Source organism: Rhagoletis zephyria, unplaced genomic scaffold (assembly GCF_001687245.7).
Source record: "Rhagoletis zephyria isolate East Lansing unplaced genomic scaffold, Rhagoletis_zephyria_1.1 Rzeph_scaffold_01406, whole genome shotgun sequence".
NCBI classification, from domain to species: Eukaryota; Metazoa; Arthropoda; class Insecta; order Diptera; family Tephritidae; genus Rhagoletis; species Rhagoletis zephyria.
In genome coordinates, this window is record NW_016158490.1 from 96,126 (window position 1) to 115,128 (window position 19,003).

The 19,003-nt window shown below is 38.0% G+C and overlaps 1 protein-coding gene across 2 annotated transcripts in view; it reads right to left on the reverse strand.

Annotated features, from left to right (window-relative positions):
- Nucleotides 1-18,664, reverse strand: part of fz (frizzled class receptor) — a 101,940-nt gene extending 83,276 nt beyond the window's left edge. The window contains exons 1-2 of one of the 2 annotated variants that reach the window (XM_017617438.1): nt 18,355-18,664; nt 16,319-17,297 (exon numbers count right to left, since the gene is read on the reverse strand). In XM_017617438.1, the coding sequence (XP_017472927.1) occupies nt 16,319-17,047 (729 nt within the window). In that variant the 5' untranslated portion in view covers nt 17,048-17,297; nt 18,355-18,664. Of the gene's footprint in view, nt 1-16,318; nt 17,346-18,354 lie in introns of those variants that run through there. The other variant, XM_017617437.1, reaches the window with a different exon arrangement.
- Nucleotides 18,665-19,003: the final 339 nt, after the last annotated feature.

The following is a 19,003-nucleotide window of genomic DNA, read 5'->3' on the forward strand; positions in this document are numbered from 1 at the left end:
TAGAATTCATTATCGACTACTTTGTAAGCATCAATAAGGAACGACGTTGGCGATGTTACCCCTTCGTCAAGTTCAACACTTGTATTATATCTGCGCGGCCTAACCCTCATATTAACCAATATTTTCCTATAGTGTTCCCAGTTAGTATTTGTGGGATCTCTGAGGATCCTACAATTTCTTTTTGGAGAGATAAAAATATCGAAGCTTATGATATTGTGGTCAGAGAACGACAGTGCCTCAAGCATGCTCGAGCTATCTTCTTTCGTACGACTAAAGATAGTTAGGTCAAGAAAATCCTGGACAAGCACCTCTATTAGCTACTTCTAAATCTTTTTGCTAGAAGCGAAAGCTTAAAACGAAAATCAAGTGAAGTTACACAACTCTTGTCAGTAATATATAACTTTTCCGCCCCTTTTTTAGGGGTAGTTACCCCCCCCTAGAGAATTACCATAAATATGAATGTTTGTATGTTCTAGACATAAATTTGATGAAAAGTCTATTGCCTTGGAATCTAAAGTTACGCAGTTTACTGTAATCTAGTCGCCATACTTTTATTATCTCATCCGGCCACACATTCGCAGACCATTTCGCCTTCGTTCCTGATTGTAGTTAAATTATCATAATCCATTTCCTGCTTCCTACATAGCTTCCTGTTTCCTTTGCCAACAAACAGCCAATTATTACACACGACAAGCTACTAAAGTCTACCTTCTAAATAGCTTCCTATTTTACCACTCCATACGCCGTTGCTTGATTGCGCATTTGAACGCCCGCACAACGCAATTAACTTCCTGCCATTTAACCTGTCACTCAGCTGGCATTTCCTTAACACCGGACGGACTATATGTATTAACGTATATGAGAAGCACGCACCCACACACATTTATATACAGCGCTTCTTCACTAAAAATTTTCTTTGCAGTACTTCGTCTACGACTTTGGCTTGCCAACTCTGTCTGCTGACAGCTAGAAATGGCCAATATTTTCGCAGCCTATACAAAACATATGACAAGTCATAAAGCAGGAGATGAAAGAAAATGAGAGTGAAAACGAAAATAACTTTACGCGAAGACCGACCCGTTTGTGTACGTTTCTGTGTGAATAAAAAACTAAAATTATAAAAAATAAAAAATATTTTGCAAAATGAAATACAAAAAAAAAATAAGATGCTTTTACAAGCGACAACAATATTACAAGAAAAAACAGATGAAATTCAACTAATAAAATCCAACAACTTTGCTAACTTCATAAAACATAAAAAACAACAAAAGCTATTACAACTACAACAACTCCATTGTCATTTGACAAAGTGGCTTGCAACGGCCGAAGGCGACAGCAAATGCAAACAGCAAAACACACGGTCAATTGACATAAAAGCCAACAGCAACAACAATACAGCCTCACACTTCGAGTAAGTATCATATGCCACCAAGAAAAGCAATAACAGTAATATTACAAGTCAACAGCTACATATAACAACAGCGACAAAGTGTCAACATTGTTTTCCCAAAGACAAACGCCACTGACTGTCGACGAGCATAAAAAAATGTCATAAACGGTTTTTTTTCGCAATCCTTATTTCAGACGAATAGCGCCTTTTACATGCCCCAACCCATTAAGTAAATATGTATATTTTTTTCTTTTTTTCGAAAACTTCTCAAGCGCCGTTTGAAGTTGACACAAATTCTTTTGCTTTACTTTTGTTTTCGGGGCAACCAAATTTGTTTTGTTTTTTGTTTTTGTTTATAGGGAAACTCGATTATGTTTTTCCAACTTTTTTTCAGCTGCTTTAAAAAGCTCGCTGGAAAAGTCAACGTAGCTGTCAGATGTCAAAACATAGCACAGCAGGAAGTGTCATCGAGCCGAAACTTGTCTGGCGCCACAATGAAGGGAAACAAATAGCAAATGTAATAAACGCACTGGTGCAATGTTAGAAGGGTGGCAAAATAGACGATGTAAATTTTCAGTAAGGTTATGTGGAATCGGTAGACAAATTAGTTTGCCATACATTACAGGAATGAGAAGTAGGCCTCTACACTTTCGAGCTGTAGAACGTGTTTCTGAGCGCATATTGCACTACCAAAGTCACGACCAAACCATATCTCGCACAGCTCTCCATTGATTTTGTGTATCCACGCAGAGAGTAAAAGCTCTCTCTGTGATTATGACTACTCATCACTACTACTACTATCACAAGAGTGCGACACTGGTGTTTTGGTAGTTCCCACTGAACATAGTTGTAATCAAGGCTTTGAGACAGACTTGAATTTTTCTGACAGCGATCATAGCTTTCCAGCCTTTTCATAAATTATGAATAATAAGCAAGGTATGTTTTTGTTCAGTGCATACATCAGTGAAGACTAAGCAGTATCACTGGGACAAAGTTTTGTAAAGCTTTCTGGAATCGTTAGATAGATAAGGGATACAGATTTTCTCTGGCCGTCTCACTGATCTACACCGGTGGGGGGCATCAGCTTTCCCGCGAGCAAAGCTCTTTCAAGCTTTCTGTACTAAATGTATACAAAGCTTCAAAGTTGGAGCCAACTTCAGAAGAACAGAACTTAGGCTACTTGGAAAGGTATAGTGACTTGGATGTACAGCGGAGTTTGGTTGCCTTGATGATAAAATACAATGTCCTCTATACACCATAGATATTATTTCTTTCATCAAATAATCGATTTAACAAACTTTGCTTTTGATCCAATCGATAAGATTATTCGTCCCACCTATAGCTACACAAAACTCTAGAAAGCTCTCATGAAAAAGTGTGGTTATAGAGATCGTTAACATAAGATTATGCAGACAAATAAAGGCACCAGTAGGAAATCATCGCTGCAAAAGAAGCCATGAAATCTGAAAGCAATTTTTTCTTGAGGCGATGCTATTAGCTAAAACCAGAAAAGAAGATGGCTTTGCAGCCAGTTGAATCCCAAATAAATCCACTAAGCGAGCTTCTGCAGTTCGGGTACAATGCTACCTGGAATGAAGAGGCCTAGCGGCTGGCAGAATCCGTTGAAGAGCATTTGTTTCCATCACAAGCCCCAGCTAATAGCGATACTTCATTAACTAGTTGACTGTATCAGTAAATAAAGAAATGAATTTGTGTAAGTATGTATAAAAAGTTGTTCTAACTTCAACCAAAGTTTTAAAAAAAAGATTAGTCTGACATCAGCGTTCAAATTATGTCGAATAAGAAAATATTTTTTGAACAACAGCATATTTTTCACGAAATCCATTTAAGATTCATTACTTGCATAGACTTGCAAAATTTCGCCATGCTGTTGCTGCCTTAAAACTAAACGATGCATCAGCAATGACACGACTGTTAGTGCAAAGCTAAAAATTGGGATAAAATACTTATCAACTGAAAGATCTGCAGATCTGCGACACAAAGCGCTACATTTATGGCCACTTCGCAAGCTCTCATACGCCGCCCCTTTAACAGCTTTGGCACTCAAGGCGGCAACATGTTTCAATACATATAAAAGCGTACGTTATTTATCTTGTCCACCGAAATCGCCAACTGTAACATTACAAACTGATACATTGTAGAAAGAGCGGTGGCAGCGTTGCCGAAATTTTGGATTTTTTTGGTTCTCTTTTTTTTGGAGCGGTTGCAATTTTTATGGCACTCGTAGTTGTGTAGTTGTTGGCTGAGTTTTCATTTTACTTTTTTTCTGGTTCAACTGCATGTGGGCGCCAAAATGTCAGTTATTAATGGCACTCACGCGTTTATGCGACTGGTTGCCAGCCTACTTGTCTAAGTACTTGGTGTGAGCACTTTTAAAGCACTTTTTTTTGTATCTTTATGAGTTTTGAAGTCTGCATGTGTGCGTGTGCCATTTTTTGTCGTTGTGTCGAAAATGCATGTAAAATGTTTAATTACAAGACTTTAATGACAATTTGGCGTAAAAAACATTTATTGCAAAAATCAATTATTTTGACGGTGGCGGTTAGGACAGGAGTGTGAGGGGTGCTGAGCTTTACTTTTTTCGGCTCGTGCTGCACCCAAACCCGCTGCAACACGCTGGCATAGTGGCACTTTTTTTATTAATTACTGTTTTAAAAGGCTAACTGGGAGCACGCTCATCCATTACACTCGATGCACAGGGTTTTGTATGTTCTGACTGAATCGCAGTTTTATAAATTACTTAGTTTTTACATTTACCATATTTTATTTTCCTTAACAACAAGGCTGGAGGAAATTGCTGGGGAACGCACTGAAGATATCTTAACGCAGCAAGACCAACGTCGTTGTAGGTTCCGATACAAATTCGCGGCGCTCCATATGGGGCAGCTCGGATACAAACTTTAATCTTAATCAGAATCTAAAACAATCTCACGTTAAAGGGTGGTCGTAAAACGGACAGAGGAAGTCTTTATTCATAAAAACAGTAGGAGTCATTTTCGACACCGAGGATGAATTTGACAACGTCCTACCCCCGCAGTTAAATCATTACATAAGCTGAGGGTTGAAACTAAACATACAGCGTAGAGCGAACAGAGGCACTTTGCACCGGTCGTGTCACTTATGTCTAGGGGCGATTTCCGGACACCCTATATGATCAGACCCAAGCTTAGAAGTCTTCTACTATGAACTTTCCACTAATATCAAATTTAGGCTTTCAGACTTCTGTAGCGTTTAAGCCGCCAAGAGTGGCGGCCACAATGCTGAAGAATGTGACCCTGATAACCAAGCAACAATCAAGGTCCTGACCTCAATGATGATGCGCTCGAAATTGGTCAGGAAGGGCCTGACTTGCTCCCAATTCCGCGGAAATATTTTCGAATTAGACTTATAGCCTATTTCTACTAAAGGCTTAACTTAAAGCAGTTAAGAGCTCAGGAAAGCTCAAATAATTCCAACATGGCGTGATCGGTTTTATATTAGCGATCTTCGTAACTTTTTTTCGCGGCGTTTAACCGATTTAGGAGTGGTTACCGTTCTCAATCACGTCCAAGCATGTTTTCAACTGGCTACGACTATCTAATCCAACCTAAACCAATCTTATCTAACCTACATTTTGTTACATTTGATTTTATTTTATTTTAGCTTATTTAACATTCTTTCGAAAATAAAACTGTCATTTTCATGTGTGTCAATTGCTTTGCGATTTTCACAAGCCTGCCGACAAAGTGCCACAGCAGCCGACGCGGAAAATGTTAAAGCGGAAAACTTTACTTGCAATTATGCGAGTCAATGCTTAAACTAATTTACAAAATGCTTTAGATTTGCGCCTAGATATCCACGTACAAANAATTTTCAGTGTGTCAATTGTTTTGCGATTTTCACAAGCCTGCCGACAAAGTGCCACAGCAGCCGACGCGGAAAATGTTAAAGCGGAAAACTTTACGTACTTGCAATTATGCAAGTCAACGCTTTAACTAATTTACAAAATGCTTTAGATTTGCGCCTAGATATCCACGTACAAAATGAATGTTTGCAATAGCTGACTGCATTACAAAGCGTGCGATGTTAGAATGTAGAGAATGGGAGCAGCCTGTGCCGCTCGCCTGCTTAATTATGTATGGCTCTCACGCTTCAGAGCAGAGTGCGTTTGAAAGGCGTGTCGCATGACACTAACAACTGTCAGGCTGATAGTTGACAATGCGAATTCGCTGTAAATGTGTTATCAGCAATGGACGCGGTCTCACTTTTTCACTAAGTGCTTGCATACTCGTAGCAATTGAACATTTTGTGTAATTATTAAAATATTTTAAATTTTTTTAAGTTTTATTTATGTATTTTTCGAGTTTTATTTTTTTCGCATATCCGCCTGATGTGGAACACGTTAAACTGGCTTCATTTGATAAGCGCCTAAATCTATTGGCTGTGGTGTGCGAATTATCGCGTGGTTACCCAAATTGTGCGCTCACTGTCACCAAACGCTAGTACCACCATCAACCAATAAACCAACCAACCAAGCAGTCAGCCAACCCCCAGCTGTGAGTGATTGCCCGACATTAGCTTGGTGATTTTGTTAATGTGCGTAAATTTTTTATGTGAAACTGATAGTTACAAGAAATCAATAATAATATATTTTTCGAATGGCGTCTGCGACAAAGTTAAATGACAGTTTGAGTGCAAGAAGTAATTAATGTCTGGTCGCTAAATGGATTTTATTATTTTTATGGATTTTAAAAAAGGCACGCTACTTGATTTCGAAATCGTAAAGTTCAAAAAGGCGTCAATTCATCATTTAATGAGATGTTTATTTAGATGGAAAACTGCCCAGAATTCGTTTATAAAACAAGAAACACGAATTAGAGGGATCCATATCGTCGCTCGGAACTCTGTTTTGCATTGAAAAAAAAGATGGCTCGGCCTGGTTGGCTGATGTCTTCGTCAGAGCAAATGCATATAAATGCATATGGAGTATTGACATTCACTCCTGGATACGAGCTTCTCTCTTTCTGAAAGAGAAGGATGATGTATCCTAAAACTAGGGTGGGCATATAAGACATCTTTGGTCCCATAATCGCACTGGGCCTCGATAAAGCAGGATGGCGCGACCAGGATTCAGGATGGGAAATGTATACCACTTTGTTTCAATAATCGAAAATCCAACTTTTTAAAGAAATGTACTAAAATAGGCTGTCTCTGATCGACTATGGCAGGACTACAAAGGGGCCAACATAAAAAATTTCTCAAAATACGTGGCTATCTCCGGACCGAAAAACGACGCGGTGACAATTCAATGGCCCAGCAGTAAGTACAGAATCCAATGGCTACTTTTTCATAGAGCACCACTAACAGCGCTTCTCCTCACACAATAAATTATCTTATCCCTTCGTCGCGGCGGAGAAAGGAATAGGATTACAGGGAGCCTCTCAGAAAAAGTGGTATAACCAAAAATGTCATGACACCGCAGAGAATAAAGAAGCTTCTATAGAGTCGCGTTAAAATCGCGTGAAACGTTTTTTGTGCGAGAGTGTGGTCGCCAGTTGGAAAGAGAAAAGACAGTTGTATATGTATTACACCGTGCGACAGTAAATTCTACAAACAAAAAAATGTAAATATATGCGCGAACCCATGGCCCAAATATAGCAAACCTGCGTTTTTAGTTTTTAATTTAGAACTTTGAAATTTGAAAAATATAAACAGAAATACAGTATGACTATCAAATTAAAGACAAAATTCTGTAGAATTAAGACCGATTAAATTTTTCGGTGCTTATGAACGATTAGGTATTGAAAATGTCCTTTAAACATTTTATCATCGAATATCCTTGAAATTTTACAATAATAATTTTCGAAAAAAATATGTTAAGGACTAATATGCACATCCTCGAATTTCGTCCTTCTAATTTTATTCGCTTAAAAAATTAAAACTAATTAAAAGGACATTTTCAATACCTATTCGTCCTTGTGAACCAAAAATTCTCTTTCATTTGGTACCCATACTGTTTTTCTACATTGGAATTAATTTTTTAAATAATTTTTGGAATTAATCATTTTGGAAAAAATCCTGACCCGCGGAATAGCCCTAAGGCGACGTTAGGTGTGGAGATACCGAAGACTCCGATCGCCCAATCGGTGATGACGTAATCAATGTTCCATTCACTGGTCATAACGAGATTCGAATAGCAGTAAAATGGTTCAAAATTATTTACCCTGTCAGCTAAATCATTCGAGTATGTCGGCGAGAAGATGGTGAGGTGTACGAAACAACTTCTAAGAAATCCAGGTATCGAGCGTGTTGTGTGAAAGTCTAAATACCCCTGCCAACGAAATAATTGGGCCTTGTCTGTGTTGCTTTAGAAGTCTTAACTCTAGCATAGACCAGGTATTAAGCATACGTCAATTCTTAAAAGAGACCATTCCATCGAAACAGCCTCATCAGAATTTGGAAGAAGATTTAGGGAAAGGTGAATATGTATTCTGTTATTTAATAGCGGTAATATCAATTCAGGGTCCACGCTAAAAAAAAAATTCTCAAGATTAGATAGTGAAGTAAAATGTGTGGAATCGGTGGATATCGAGGATAAAATGAAGAGTTTCCGGAGACCAAATAGTCTTTGCATGTATGTATACATACTCCACTGTTGGAGGTGGGAAATAGTTTTGAAGTAGTAGAAGAATTTATGAAGATGTCTATTCTAAAAAACTTGTTGTCACTTCGTCGAAGTTTTTGGTATTGCAGCCTTTGGGATGCTTAATTATAGCGATACCAGAAAAAATATAACAGTGATTTATTCTAGGCGACATTTTTAGCTATAGCATCTATTCAGAACAATTCTAAATTGGATATCTAATGAAAGCATGCATGGAACTGCGGTCTCTCTTTTATCAGGGATCCTTGCCATAGAAATAAAGAAGGGAACGAGAGAGCGTAAGAATTGGCTAAGGCAGTAGCGTGTCTTAATGAGTGTGTGGTGTGAGGAACTATCTCAAGTAAACAGACTGCAATATATATGCACTTTCAGGAACAGTAAACGAGAATCCGGATTTGTAAGATAGTATATCGACTGCTGAGCGGAAGATCGACCTATCTTGGCAGCCAGTTCGAAAACGTCCTATCTGAAAAAACTTTTCAAGGACGGCCTATTTCAGAATTTGATTGAAAAACACTCTATCTCAGACTTTGGTTGAAGAACGCCCTATTTCATAATTCGATTCAAAAATGCCCTATCTCACTTCAAAATGTATTGAAAATGTGCTGACATAGAGCGTTTTTGAATCGGCAGCTGAGATAGGGCGTTTTTGAAATGAATTCTGAAATAGGGCGTTCTTCAACCAAATTCTGAAATAGGACGTTTTTGAAAAGTTTTTTGAAATAGGGCGTTTTCGAACTCGCTGCCGAGGTAGGTCGATTTTCCATTCAGCAATCGACATAGTCGTTGGCCTTATTATATCAGATCAAAGATATAAATGGTCATGAGAAGAGTTATTTGGGCTTATAGTAACCATCATGGTTATACTCTATTCTACGGCGTCTGGGTATGGTGGCCAAGTCTCAGCAGTAAATCCACAACTGAAGCTCTACAAAAGTAGCAAAGAACTGTGATGCTCTGCATTTGTGGGGCAATGTGCGTCTTGCTCAATATTCTGCCAATTGCCATACCAGCCAACGAAAAGGCAGACAAACTTGCAAGAGGATGCACATCCGCTCCACTTCCGCAGTCCTGGCAGGGTTTAAGCATGCCGCTCGCTACCTGCAAGCTCATTCTAAGGGATCTATTTCCCAAACTAGCAAGTTGCAGATGGTCGAATCTCACCACATGCGGCAATAGGGAACTTATGTGGCTAAAATGGGAAGGAAAACGGTCGAAGGTTTTGTTCATGCCAAGCCACTTGGGGACTTAGTTGCTAACAGGCCATGTTGCCATCGGAAGGCACGCGGAGTAGTTAGAGCTCGCTCGGCAGAAATGAAGAGGAGCCAGAAACCTTGCGGTACCTGTTATGCGCACATTTTAGGAGTAGACGCAAGCTCATAGATTCAGGATATTTCGAAGACTTTACCCGACATAGCCGAGTTAGGCATACGGCAACTTTTGGGGTTCATTGCTCGATAAGAAATTTCTAGACACCACAATTCTGTGACTGCCAAAATGTACAAATCTATACAAATACACCAATCGTGTGATTTGGCCTTTATACCCCTAAACATATATATAAAAATTCAAGAATTTCCTATGTGGCATGCTAGTTTGTGCTAGTATCTAATCTTGTTTACGTACTTTTAAGCTTTGTACTTATGAAAAGGCCCCATTCTAAGTGAAATGAAATTTGTGGTCTCTAAAAGAATCAACTAGATCAAAGGAGATCAACTCTAATTAGAGTGCTTTTGAAAATAATATAATCCTATCCAAAGCTACCCATTTATAATTCCATTTGATGTGGTTTCCATGAAATGCTATAAGCCGCATACTAGTCAACATCCGCACCACGCTAATGCACATTAAATGCCATCATTAAAAAATACGTAAACACTTTTTGACAATGTCAAAAATTAACGAATACCCAACGAAAGTTGGATTTACACAACCTGTCAATTTTCACACACAGCTCAGACAAGGCGAGGAATACACATAAATATCCATATACAAAAACACGTACGTATAACGTTGGCAATGGTGTTGATAAAAGTAACAAACGTAATGAATGACAATAATAAAACGTTGAAAATATGGCAGTTACCAAAAAAATATAGCAACAACAACAATAAAGTCACCGATCTATTGCAACACTGTGAGTCAATAATACCAATAAATCCCAATGACAAAGAGACAACGCGAGTACTTACACTTCCATGAATACATGCATAAGTATACCAGTGAGCTAGCGAGCAGGTAAGCGAAGTACAGAGAGGTACACCAACGAAAAGCGACTTGTCTGGTCCTCTGGCCCAGCGCCGACAGACACATAAATCGCTACTTAATCCCCAAATGAACGAAAAGCAAACAAACGTGCGTATGAACTCATTGATTGTGTAATAATTTTTGGTAAAATGTAAAAGCAAATATAGACAACGAACGAATTTAAAAATAGACACAGAAAAAGGAGGCAGAGAATTGAAATTGTACGGGAGTCTCTGGGGAGTTTCACAAATGCCCATATATGCATATACTCACATACATAAACACGACTTGCGACTTGATGTGCAACGAGCTCGTTGCAGTGACTGGAGTACATATGCACATATGGAAAGACATTTATAGAACATCAATGACAGCAGAAGCAGGGATTCGAAAGAAAAAATCCACATGAGGGTTGCCTAATGCGAGTAAATTCAAAAGTGGCAGTAAATTTAATTGAAAACGATGAAAGGAAAAATTAGCGAAGTTCAAGGGTACAACGAGAGTCAACAGTGGAGAATAAACAGGCATTGTTATTACTAGGAAAATGTATTATTTCTTTTTTCAATAGTTTACGAGTAGCGCAGTGAAAACTTATAGGCGGCATACACATTGCGTCTGACTCGCGAAACGGTTTGGATGTATTTGTGAAAGCAAATATGTGTTAGTTACACCGAGATGACTCCTGGAATGACCGAATGATTCAACTGTGTGCAGTCGAAGGCGAGTCAACATGCCGCCTTCTAGAATTTGCTATACTTAATTTCATTTTATAAATCAACGTCTTTTTACTGGAAATCTAAGTGGGAAACTATGTCAAACGTTCATTTCATAGCAATTTTTTTTCTGTGACTCTTTAAACATTTAGTGTTCAGACTGTTGCCAAACTCTTTTCGAATTGCTTTTCTTTCCTTCACTTCACTTGGGAGTAACAGTATTCTTGCTTAGCTCGTATTTTGACTTTAGCTCACTCCCATTAGATTGGTTGCTCCTACTCTGCCGAGGAAGATACTGGCTCACTTCCATATGAAACTGTGGAAATACGATAGATTCACTTCCAAGCTGATGGAAAAGCAAGATCCCGAGTGCTTAAGCTAAAAATATTCCCTTTTTGCACTCTCCTGGACGTTAATCATACATACTACTTAGCTGGAACCAAGGATAATACCTCGAATGAAATTTTCAACTTAGTGCCATCCAGCCCTGGTAAGAAAATTTCGCTTATCCTGGTTTTCCTTTTGAACAAGACAAGTTAAGTTTTAGCAAGGATAACTCCAACAACAACAATTCGCTAGGAATTACTTAATATAGGCAAGTTATCCGCGTAGGGCCCTAATTCTAAAGATGCACAGATCCCAAAATCGATATTCCTCGAGCTCACTAATAGCGTTTTCTTTTCTCGAAATAAGTTTTGCCCTTTTATACAGGAACTCTTGGTTTGCGCTGCGCTGAAACTTGAGAAAAAGTTCCGATTTTCATATGAGAATGAAACGAAAAAATGCTACTCCATCAGAAGTGCATTTATGGAACTTAATAAAACTCTCAGCCTCGCGTTTATTAGAGGGCAGAAAAGGTAGCACTTTTGTCGGATCAGGGCGCAATCTGCAGAGGAAAGAACACGTCGCGACGCGCTGTGAAAAGGCTGAAAATTTTGGCAGCGACTTCTTCGAGGTATACGAATATTGTTTTTTTTTTGTTATTGAATTGATTCACCTAATCGCTGGTGAAAGCAAAAGACGCACCCAGTGCGGGTGTTGGCAGTTTGTACAGGCTTCTGGTCACTGGACGTTTGACTTTTCCCGCCGGAGGATGTAGTGTAAACTATCGGCCAAAGTAGCTCGCGCCCAGCTCCGCAGCGCGGTCGCCGAAAGAGATTTCGACTTTGTCGTCACGCTTCGTCGGGTTGGACAGTGACCTCACGGTTAACCCAAGCTTGCTCATACCAGAGGTGAAGTTACTAGTATTCAGATGCTCACCTACGTGAACGTCAGTTGATGTGGGGATTGCAAAGAAGGTGCTTTCAGTGACCTTCGCGCAGCCGATCCAATCAGCTTTGAAAAAGTTGATCTAGGTTCGGTGTACCGCAGAAGCAAAGTCAGCCGGTTTATCAATCGAGAAGACTACGTCCTGATGCTAGAATCAGCATAGGCTATACTGTTTATCAGACCAGCGGTTACAACTGTTATGTCAGGCAGCCAATTTAGAAAATTTTTGGGTTTTATTGAACATACAATTTTAATCCAATGAAGTGCAAGTTTCAAACGGCGAACAAATCCGGTTGGGCTGTGCCAAGTGCCTACAAAAGCAATCAGCTGTACAGCTAAAGAAAGAATGAGAAGGGAAATTGAAAGACATAAAAAGAAAAAAATGTGAAAATAAAGAGTGCCAGGCTAAAAACTTTTATACCGCACTTATACAATGACACTTCTAAAGAAAAAGTAAATACATTTTTAAAAAGGTGTCGAAATTTGTAAACTAAACATTTCTTTCTGCCTAAGTACTTACCACGCATTGTGCCCCATACGGAAATTCTCTCTACTTACAAATGTGAGTATGTAGATATGTATTTGTATATGTAAGTATTTACAGCATAAATATTTAATTTCACGTGCTATGGGCAAATGTGGTATGTCTGAAATACATATATATATATATATAAATTACGGCGTTGCATATGCTCATGAATTAAGAACACATTTTAGTGTATATTTTCCTATATAAGAAGTTACATGGAGCTAAGGGATGAAACCAATATCGCTTACTTCTTTTTGTTCATCCTCACTCCTGCTGCTAAGTATAAGCAGGCTTCATTCATCGCAGGATTGCAAACAAACGCAGGTAACTAGCAAAGTCGCAAAGGTCTGGGCAAAGTCAGTAAAGGCAGGTAGTTTCCTTTTTTTATAGTTCTTTGATGTTTCCACAGCAAACTTGTTGAATTTTTTATAAGAGTCTGTATGTATGTTTATAAATGTGGTATGTATGCATGTATGTGTACGTCAACGGAATTAAGGTCAAACCTGAGGATATTTCATGCATTTGCCATGGTGTTGCGCAACGATTAAAAAATGGGAATAATGTTTTGCACATAATAGCAAGGAAAATGGGTATTAAGTTTCTGATTAGTGACTTACGGTAATGAGAATGTGTGTTGCTTACTGATGGCGTGGTTGTTGAGGAATTTCTTGCTTTGTGTGCGTTTTTACGGTGGTGATAAAAGACTAGAGTGTACATAGATAACGTGGTTAATCCGCCGCATTAGAGGATTATGCTGTGCTCTAGAGGACTAAGAACCATATCGAATGCAGAGCAGCGAATCGTAATAGAAAGAAATATAGAACAGGTTTCACATATCCTTGCATTGTACCAGTAGGTATTTATATTTTATTTATGGAATTTTGAGCGTGTAGCGGATTCTCTATGTTTATCAGATCACATCGGATTGATTTGCCTTTACTATAAACAATTAGGTCATGTATGTATGTAGATCTAGATGCTTGGATGATTGCAGTGCTGATAGCGGCTGTCTAGGCTAGAATTAACGCATTTTGGTGCACTTCTCGTGGGCATTTTTGTTTTCTAAGTTAGTAAATTTTATATTGCTTGTTTAAACTCTGGTATCTCTGACAAATTTGCCTACTTTGCTTGCCGTAGCTCTTGATAGTCTTGCTGGGTTACTGTGTGTTTTATAATAAGGAAATTTTGGTTACTTCCATGCTATCTTCTAGTGGACAGGCGCGCGAAGTTATATTACAGGAAAGTTCTTTTCCTACCGCATGTTGGCCAGAGACCAGTGCCTTTTGATGTTTGCTACTATCAGTCCTTGATATGTTAAAAAAACTCGAGGCCTTTGTATTTACTATTCCAGTGAACCCAGAGTTCCTTTGATAATTTTTAAGTCCGTATACCAACTATTCCGCCGTACCGCAGTAAATTTAAATTAAATATAGTAAAACAGCTTACTTAGTTTTGTCACCAACGTCAGGACATTTTTAAAAGGACATTGAAATTTGAAATTTCAAAGATGTCATTATTTCAAAAAATTATTTCAGAATTCTGTGCAGTGTAGAATAACAATAAGGGTATCAAATAAAATGGAAAATTCTGAGAAATTAAATTTTGTGGCGAATAATGACGCATGGATATGGAAAATTTTCGTTTAAAACGTTGTCCTTGAATATCCTTGAAATTTTGGAATATTTATTTTTTAAAAAATTTTATATTAAAGACTGATTAGCACCCGACCACATCCTCAGATTTCGTCCTCCTAACTTTATTAGCTTAAAAAATGAAACTAATTAAAAGCGCATTTTCAATATCTATTCATCCTTATAAACCAAAACGTTTAACGATTTTAAATGCAACAGAAAAAAATCCTGACCTCACTGTGAAAAACTAAAAACGCAGTCTTACTATATTTGGCCCATAGTTGCGTGAGTTTATTGATTGTTTCGTGTGTTTTGAATTTTTGGTTTTGTAGCCGTATAGCATCTGTTTCCAGAAATTGTATCACCTTTTTCTAGGCCGTTCATGGAGACTATTTTCGTTTTGGATTATTTCGAGAGTGCATGCTAGTTTTACCGCTTCAGATTCATCCTAACAGGCCAGCTTCCGTCAATTCCTCAGCTATCTCATTGCCTTCAATGTTCCTATGTTCGGTAACCCAGACAAGAGAGACGATCCTTTACTGAGTCACTGAGCCTAATTCCGACTCCGAAGAGCGATTGTACATATTTTTATGAGAAGCTGATTTTCATGGCTGAAATACACTCGGAGGTTTGCCAGAAAAAAAAACTTGTTTGCTTATTTTATTTTTTTGATTTTGTGTTAAATTGGGCTTGAACCCAGGCCCTGTGGATTGGTAGCGAAGAAGCTACTCTTAATAACGTCGTTTGGCTCTAAGAATATACTGTTGTTCTGTTTTTATTTCCAATTTTAGAAGCTTAGATTTTAAAGGCTTCAAAGTTACTTAGAACCTCCGCTTGGAAGGTTCTTTATCCCATCTCAAGCGTAAAGGCAGAGCCACACACAGTTCCTCAGAATAGACTGTCGGTCCTTCACCGCAGTCCATCTTCAAAACGTCGGCGTAGAGAGAGAGAGGTGACGTTACTATTGATGTTAAGATTGGCTACCATATGCATATTTATGTAATCTGCGGTCCTTCCTAATCACGTTTTATTAATAATCAACCCAGACCCGAAAATTTCTAGTCCCCCACAAACCTTACTCTCTCTGAGTCTTTTGTTCGCCACAGATCAGTCTGCTGAACCTTAACGCACCTCTTACTGTCCGAAAGAGCTTTCCCCAAGCCTGTAACAATCAACTAACCGATAGCGTGGCTAATTCAGTTATTTTTTCGGAGTGAATTACTTACTAATATTCCCGAGAGGATCGTTTACTCCGCGCTTTGTTCATTAAGGGAACGATAAAGCTACATCGGCACCTTTCAGGCGTCCACTTCCACCCAAGATCTCTAGCTCTAGCATTTTCGTACGAGTGAAAGTTGAGAATTTGCCCCTCATTATACAAGTTCTTTAATTCTCTTAACTCTACTAAAATATGATGAGGCTAACATCTTGTTTTTACGAGAGATAAATTAAGTTCTTTGCTTTTCAATGACTTGGAATGATATTTTATTGATATCGCCTAGGTATTGGTGATTATTACGGCCTTCCGAAGAGAGTCTTTAAAAGAGTAGAGTAAGAATAGGACCAGACTAACAATGAGAACGATTTCTCGCTAGGTCTGCTATTCAAATTTTCAAGATTTAAGATCATACGACAATAGCTGGAAGCCAACTCATTTGGCAAGGATCTTCTGTAAAAAACTTCAGGACGAACTAATAATACAAAACATGGTTTTCCATCGCTCAACCTTCTTTGAGATCTCTATCTGAGACGAGAAAACACCTGAAATAGCAGTTTTCCTAAACTCGCATCTCACGTGAGCCAAAATCACTTTTGGAATGTATATTTCTCTCGTTTACTTTATCTTACACTATTTTTTTTTATCGCATCACTTACCTTTCCGCCTACTTTGAGCCCATAGCCCATTCCTTGGGGCGTCTTCAACTGCACCGGACACACAAAACCGATATTCCGATGCGGACCGTCTGCGTAATTTTTACGCGTCGTCACCTTTGGTATGCTGCGCGTTGGCGTCGGTGTCGACGAAGTTGTATTCTCAGCGACGCACAACGCCTCACCGCCATTCACTGGAAATTTCGAGCATTCCAAATTCTCAGGCCAATTGAAATTATATGTTTTCATTAGAGTTTCACAAATGCGCGCCGACTCACACAACGAACGACACGGCGGTATCGGCTGTTCGAGTATCGTACAAACCGGCACGTAAAGCGAGCAGAGGAAAAGTTGCAAATCGGGACTGCAACCAATTTTAACGAGTGGCGCAAATTGATGCACTTCCAAGCCGGCTTCCTCTTGCTTAGTGTGACCAATTAAATTGGGCATTATTGTCATGTTGTAGGGTATATTTTTACAAATCGATATTGTGATGGGTTCACAGCGATTGTGATGCGGAAAAGCGTCACTCGTCATCGCGGATGAGCTTATCATTTCACCCGACGCGGAGGTGCGATAGTAGGGACTAGCTTCCACCGGAGTTTGATCGTAACGATGCACAGCGGAAACGGGCGGCGGAGAACGGAGGAGTAGAACGAACGCGACGATTATGGCACATATGAGCGCGTTGTGACGGCATGCCGTCGGCATTTTGCGTGCACCGACATACATTTTTGCGTTGAAGTGATAATGGTGGTACAATTTATTTTCGATTGTAATTTACACTTGAGCTTTCGTTTAGCTCAATAGCAGCTAGCGAGCGCTTCGAAACACTTTTGTTGTTGGTTGTTTTTTTTTTATTACAACACTTTTTGGAAATCGAATAACGCTTCTTTACGAAACACTTGTAATTTTTTGGATTTGGAATAAATTTGCACTGAAGTAAAATGCGGTCAAGATTTTTTTCCTTTAAGAGACATCGCTGCTAAAATTTATTTTCTCTTAACAAGGAACTAAATTTTGTGTATTTTATTTTTTCTAGNGAGACATCGCTGCAAAAATTTATTTTCTCTTAACAAGGAACTAAATTTTGGGTATTTTATTTTTTCTAGCACTTTTTAAAGTATTCAAAATATTTTTCTGAATTTTATTATGCACACTTTTTTCTAATGTCTCCCAGGAATTTAGTCCAATAAGGAATTTTTTGATAATTCAAGGAACATCAGAACTTGTGGCACATTTGAAACACATTATTTCATCTGACTTAGCTTTTCAAATAAGGCTTTTGTGTATTATTTTTTACATTTTTCTAACGGTTATTTTTAATAATTTTGCATTACTGTTTTAAGGGCGAATTTTTTCATATGTGCCATATATATTTTAGACAAAAAAGTTCCAAGCTTTTTAAAATTCTTTTTTCACAAAAAGATTTCGTGTACCTTTTGTATATTTTTATTTTTTTATTTTTACACGAAAAAAACTTTTAACAAAATCTTCAGTTTAAAACTTTTGACGCCTTTTTGGCCCCGGACACTTTTCCCACACTCTTCTACGAATTTTTTTCCGTGTAAAATGTAGTTAAATATCTATAAATTTTTTTCTTTTATAATACTTTTTTATTTATTTTCAAATTTATAACTAATCCATTCATTCAAATTTTTTGAAAAATCTATACCTAGGTTTTTTCTCAAAATCGCATATGCACTACTTGGGAAAATATTTTTAGGTAGGTACCTAGTTGTTTTTTTTTTGTAAATTTGTTTTGAAACTAATTTCATAAAATTTTACACAATTTCAGTATAATCATATGCATTTTTAAAACCCAAAATCGATCGAAGAAGGTAAATATTATTTTTTTTCAGAAAACATTTTTTTTAAATTTGTACCTTAAAATTTCCAGGCCTAGATATTTATTTATTTTTGCCGAAATTTCATACCAACATTTATCTACCGCTTCAATGTTTGTGTCGTATTTTTCTTTCAATATTCGTCAAAATTAATAACTAATTTATTTTCTCACAATTTTCCCTTCAACTTACTGACGATCCTTTCCCCACCTACAGCATTCGATTTTTGTTTATACATACATATATACACATAAATAGGTAAATGCCACTACACAAATTATCAAATTCTTAAACTTTCTTCTTCAATTTAATTTTTATAATTTTTGATTTAATTTCCCGCGCACAACTCAAATTGGCGCTGAGTACACAAATCCTTCAAGAAGCCATCCTTCATTCACTTAGCGATGGTATCATCACACACCATCGACCAAAAACCGGCGGCAAAAATATTTGCCTTAAAACGTACACTTCACAACGACAATCACCAACCACGCACATCAAAATTCGCTTCCGAACTAAACTAGACAAGTTAAATGCGCGCCGTACAAGCGGCGAACTATGTGCATAAACAATGTAACCACTTTGAGAGCCAGAACCAAGTATGTGTAAAAGCGCAAGTTATGAAATATGTATACCTATGGCACCGTAAGTAACTTGTGCTTACTATAATAGCTATCGGTGGCAACAGATTTTATTGATTTTTTAGCATAATTTATATTTTAAGTAGCACTTGAAGATGTAAAAATCCTTAAAGGATTCCCTATCTACAGATTTTCTTATTTCCCACTTTGTTTCTTTACCTTGCCAAGGCGAACGCCTTCTACTTGCCTTGCGCTTATTT